We start from the raw sequence: 6000 nt of genomic DNA, 5'->3' as shown, positions 1-6000 counted from the left end.
CACCTTTCTTTACATGCTCTTCCATCAGTATCATTGACACAATGTGATAGTACAGATCTATCACCAATGTACATAGTGTATATAGTTACTGTATCTAGACTGTGCTTACAGCGATTGGCTGAGAGCTAAGCCACACCTATTGTTTGGGCCTTAAAGGGTTGTGTCCCTAGCCAGGTCGGATCATTCCGGACTGGTCGGCCACCTGTGAAGAGCTCCGGTCTTTTGCTAATAAAAGCCTTGGTTTGGATCAACAAGTCTTTGGTTCTTTCGACGAGCTCTACAATTTTATTAGCAAAAGACCGGAGCTCTTCACAGGTGGCCGACCAGTCCGGAACAAATGCCACCCCCCACGAAAGGATGTTCCTTTTCCCGAGGAAATCCAAATCGGGAACCACTGTACCGGCATGGCTCACCGTCCCTGGCCCTGTCCTTTTGCGACGCCACGTCCGGCACTCAAAGAACGACCCCTTGGTTGACCGAGTGACTCTACTCCACGCGAACCCACATTACGCATACGTGGAGTTCCCAGACGGGCGGGAGGACACTGTTTCGGTGCGGGACCTAGCTCAGGACGCGGTAGACCCAGCAAACACCCCAACTCCTTATGCTCCAGGCCCCGTGCCGCAACAGAAGGACCAACAGCACCCCAATGACTCGGGCCACCCTGCCGACAAAACGACTGGGGAATTGAGCGACGGAGCAGTCGCACCCGATGAGCCCGCTGGCGACACCACTCCAGCGACCCCAATCCCGGCACCACGGCGGTCACGCCGGATGGTCAGACCCCCTGACCGCTACAGTCCTTGACCTACCCCTTCCTTTTCATTCTCTCCCTCGTTTTTGTTTTTTTTTTCCAGGGTCAATTCTCCAAGAAGGGGTGAATGTGATAGTACAGATCTATCACCAATGTACATAGTGTATATAGTTACTGTATCTAGACTGTGCTTACAGCGATTGGCTGAGAGCTAAGCCACACCTATTGTTTGGGCCTTAAAGGGTTGTGTCCCTAGCCAGGTCGGATCATTCCGGACTGGTCGGCCACCTGTGAAGAGCTCCGGTCTTTTGCTAATAAAAGCCTTGGTTTGGATCAACAAGTCTTTGGTTCTTTCGACGAGCTCTACACACATGGAACATCATGGCCCAGTATGTCAGGTCAAATTTCCAGAGATGCAAAACTGACCTGAAGCGGTCACTACCAGCCCACAACTCTGAGGAAGGTCTATTGCTGCAATATAGGGGGATTGCATTTCTAGGAACATTTGTTGCTCTCCAGGTACATATAACGCCTGTCCTTTCTTTTGCAGTTACCACTGAGCTCTCTCTGAGGCCAGCAATGTGCTTACAAAGATATGTCCTTTAACTTGGTAACTCTCGTCACTATTTGGATTTGAAACGCTGAGTTGGCACAGATTCCACAGAAACTTCCATGAATTTGCTTGCAAATCCTAGAGTTTGAATTGAAAAACACACACACACACTTGACTAAAATCCCTGTACTTTGCAGAGTAGAATCGCAGAAAAATGCGAAGGCTTTGTGCTTCTCAAGGAAGAGGGGAGTGAGGGCTGTGGTCCCAACAGGAGGCAGTTCGGGCAAAGGGAGCTGAAACCTGCTCAGGAAATGTGCCCATGAGCTTCTCGGCACTTTGCAACAAACACAAGCCTTCTCTGACATTCCTTTCTTGCCCCCACCCTTTGTTGAACCAAGCAGCCCCCAGCAGAGACAAAGACTGGAGGTGCAGTTCAAACACATTTTTACACAATCAATACATTGCATCATCTCACCCAGTGTGCGAGAGAGAGAAAAAACACTCCTGTTGCACCCTCCCCCTGAGTCCCTCAATCAGGACTGACTCTCGGACAGGACTTTCCAATAGTAAATGAGAAGGGGGTTGGGGTCTGGGCTGAAATATCAAGAGCATTTAGCAACTAATTGTGAAGCACATGAAGTTGATGTGCGACTCAAGGCAAGGGTAGGACATGATCACTGCTAAACGCTGGGTAGCTCCTGCATAAGCTACAGTAATTGATTGCCTTGCCAGGAGACTAGCCCTTTCTCTGATCTCCCCTCTTGGATGGCTGTCATGTTGGTATCTTTCTCGTTGCCTTATATAGCAGGAGCAGGGGTTAAACTAGAGTCAGGGGATTTAATTTTCTCTCTCTCTCTCTCTCTCTCTCTCTCTCTCTCCCTGAGCTTCTGATTCAGGATCGGAGCAAGGCTCTGAACTCTTTCCAAGATGAGTTGCCCGATGAATGGTATCCACAGCAATTTGTTGCACGATGAAGGAGCATTCATGTTCACTTCAGAGTCAGTGGGAGAAGGGCATCCAGGTAGGTACGCGCTGTCACCAGCCTGTGTATCAGACCACGTTTAAGGTGAGCGCTTGGCAAGACACCATTTTAATACTGAGAGCTGACAGATGGGACTTTGGGGGGAGGGTGGTCTGTTGGCAGTCCAGGGCATTGCCACACGCAAGACCTACTGAGAAGCAGAAGTCCAAAGTTTGCTGATCACTCTTCTCCAGCTTTACTCTCAGCAGGGAGAATTCCCCAGTATCCTTTTCCCTGAACCTGCTCTAGGTTAGACCAACGATTCCCTTGCGTTCAGTGGCTGCGAGGGACGTTGGATTCATGCCATTTAATTTTAAATCTCCAGCAACTATCTTATTCTTTAAATAGCTAATCATTTTTTCAAAATCGTTTATCATCCTGCCCCTGGTTATTCATGCATTGGTTGACCACCGTCTGCTGGCCAAGAAAGTATTTAGTTTATGATGCTAAGGCATCCAGAAAATTGCTAAAAGGAAAATTATGATTGACAAAAATGAAAGTTTTGTGAAACTTGTATTATGTAATATTGTAAATGTAATATTGTTACAAATAAGTTTGGGGGCGCCAATATCCCCTAGCATAAAGCCCTGCAAAATGTAGTGGATACAGCTCAGGACATCACAGGCGCCATCAGTTTGTTTACATTTCTAGTGTACAATTTTTTTTGTACTACCAATAAGTGGTCATTTAAATTTAAAGGTAGTCATACAGCCATTTCGGCGCACAAGTCTGCACCGTCTAATTTACACCCCATTAACGTACACCCCCAATACATTTTGAATGGTGGGAGGAAACTGGAGCCTCCGGGGAGGACATACAAAGTCCTTACAGACAGCACAGGATTTGAATCCTGGTCACTGGCGCTGTAAAGGTGATGTGTTCATCACTCAGCCAACCGTCCACAGGGAAAGGAATTTCAGATGTCATGGATGTATTGTGACCAATAAATCTGTAACCTGAGTGTGATGCATTGAAACAGAAGGGCTTGGAACAAACTGGCAGGTTTTATTAACAGGTAGCCACAGGGTCAGTGCAATGCACAGTGACTCCAGACTTTCCTGTTTAACACCACGGGGTCAGCAGTGTGTTCAAAACCTTTTACAATTAGAGCTAATAGTAGATGGCATGACAACTCACGTTATATCTAAGTGTGCTGCCAACACAGAACCAAATGTAAAACTGTGCTCCGAGGAGCAAAAGGTTCTTAAAAAATGGGTTACGTCAATGGGAAAGAGGGTGGCAGATAGATCATACTGTGGTGAAATGTGAAGTTATCCAAAATGATGGAAGAGGAGGAGGAAGACAATCTTTTTTGAATGTTAAGGAACTTTGCGCTGGTACATAAAACACAAAGCCCACACCACAGATACAAAAAGCAAATTGGAATAGAAATGGTGACTCTACAGCAGACAAAAGTTGAAATCATATATAGAACATTTTTAATGTATTATTATGCAACAATAATAGGATCCTTTGATATGAAGGGATCAGGAGAAATAGAAAGTCTCTCTGCATTTTCTCCAAATTTTGGTGAGAGATCTCTCCCAGAGTTGTCACCAGGGGTTGGTGTCACTCTGTGCGGTAACTCATGGTCTCACCTCCACCATGGACCCCCTCCCGTACCAGACCATACAGAATCCTTAGAGATGTTTTTTTGTAGAAATGTTGTTGGTAAATCGTAATTCCCATATATCATTGAATGTAACGGCAATAGCAGTGAGATAAACAACTAGCAAAATTAAAATTACAAATACTAACAACCACAATATTGGAGCGAAAACACCGGAAAATTTGACAAAAGCAGCGACGATAAAAACACCAGCAGCATGAAAATGACAGCGCGTGCAGATAGAACCTGCACTGACCGGAGTTCAACAAGTAAATTAGCATCGAATTTTAGCCTGTAGGTGTATTGATGGGCTTACGAAAATTAACTACAGGGATATTTTTATAAAAAATAATAAATTTCTGCTGAAATACTGCACAAAAAATTTTATAGACAGTCATTTTGGTGTCACCCCCTCTGATGGTGTCACCCCCTGTGGTCTCCACCCCCCCCCCCCCCCCCAGTGACACCGGTGAAAGCTATCATTGTTTGTCACCTCCTTTTCTAATGACAGTTGTACCTGCTTTGAACAGAGCACAATGTTAATTGACAAATTTATTCCTGGGATAAGAAGATATCTGTGACTGGAATTTCCCCGCAAGGAAATTCAAAATAAGATCAGTCACTTCCTTTTGGGAGAGGTGAACTTGGGATGGGATTCTCCACTCAGAGCTAAGATAGAGAGAAGGTTCTTCCTTCTAACAGCTGAAAATCTTTTGGCACTCGCCAAGATGATCTGACTTGATACTCCTGAGAATGAAAGATAAATGGACATTGAGATAATCAATGAATGTGGGAATTCTTTGGAAGATTTGATGAAGGGAGAAAGCAAATACAATATGGCAAGGTCAATTCCATGCCCCACTCCTTTTGTGTGCCAAGCTGATAAATGTCCAGTCACAGGTAAAGTGAGGCGGGGCTTCTGAATCGACCCATCCACAGTAGGAATTCAGCAGTATCTGCACATCTGCCCATAGTAAGTCTCCTTGTCATGGTGGAGAAACTAGTGTGGCCCTGAGATCCCAAGAGCGATGCCGTCTGGAGCTGTGCTCCTGGTAGGGCCACCCATGGCGGCAAGGTCGAGGGTGATGTCCCTGACAAAGAACAATCCAACCAAGAGCTCAACAGGCAGATGAAGTGACTCTGAACTCAATGCGGTGAAGGCGGACGAAGGCTGCAACAAGTCCATCAGCTCCAATCATCATGGTTTCCATGCCATTGGAACTAGTTGGTGGATTTGTGAAGTATAGTGTACTTTTTGGAGTGAAACATCAAGTACACTTTAAACAAATACACGCACAGGCATCTTCGCTCTGTGGATAATGGAACAAAGTCCATTATCCTTGACCTCGAGGGATAGCCACAGCCAACCGACCTCGCCAAGTATAAACAGCAGAACCGTGTTGGTGGGAAGCTGGGGGTTACCGGCATCTGTCAATACACACCTTTACAGAAGTGTAAATAAGGAGTGTAGTGGATTGAAAGATAACACAGAACAAATTTTTTCAAAAAGTTTTTCTTCCTGAAAATTAATCTGGGATTATGATAGACAACCTCCAGCTGAACACAAAGATAATTTCAGATTTGCTGTATCACATAGGAAGTTGGAGAAACATTAACTTTAAAATTTTTAATTTAGACATACAGCACAGTAACAGGTCCTTTCAGCCCACAAGTCTGTGCTGCCCAATTACACCCAATTGGCCTAGAGTTTTATTGAATTTAGCATGTTAATCGAATAATGAAATGTTTTGCCGCTGATTCTCGTTTGTACTCAGCATCAGATGCCTCTCATGTCAGTGTCCAACAATAGTCGGCTGGCACTGATGGATTCCAGTTGCCTTGATACCACTTTTCCATGGTCGCAATGTCCCGGTGAAGCCTTTCACCACGTTCGTCACTGACTGCTCCAAGATCAGCAGGGAAGAAGTCCGAGGGCGAATGCAGAAAATAAACTGTCAATGGCATGTTGAACTTCGTGGTTTTGGTATGCTCGAAGTAAACTTAAAATATGACAGGAAATCACAAAAATAGGTTATAGCTAAAAACAGCACATGATAGGAAAA

At 45.1% G+C, this 6000-nt stretch overlaps 1 protein-coding gene across 1 annotated transcript in view; it reads left to right on the top strand.

Moving 5' to 3' along the window:
- Positions 1-2134: 2134 nt before the first annotated feature.
- LOC138736371 (S-adenosylmethionine synthase-like) overlaps positions 2135-6000 on the top strand; it is a 33877-nt gene continuing 30011 nt past the window's right edge. The window contains exon 1 of the mRNA XM_069885770.1: positions 2135-2328. Coding sequence (XP_069741871.1) covers positions 2235-2328 — 94 coding nt within the window. The 5' untranslated portion in view covers positions 2135-2234. The remainder of the gene's footprint in view (positions 2329-6000) is intronic.

Source organism: Narcine bancroftii, chromosome 6, assembly GCF_036971445.1.
Source record: "Narcine bancroftii isolate sNarBan1 chromosome 6, sNarBan1.hap1, whole genome shotgun sequence".
NCBI lineage: Eukaryota > Metazoa > Chordata > Chondrichthyes > Torpediniformes > Narcinidae > Narcine > Narcine bancroftii.
This window is presented reverse-complemented; position numbering and strand designations above follow the sequence as displayed.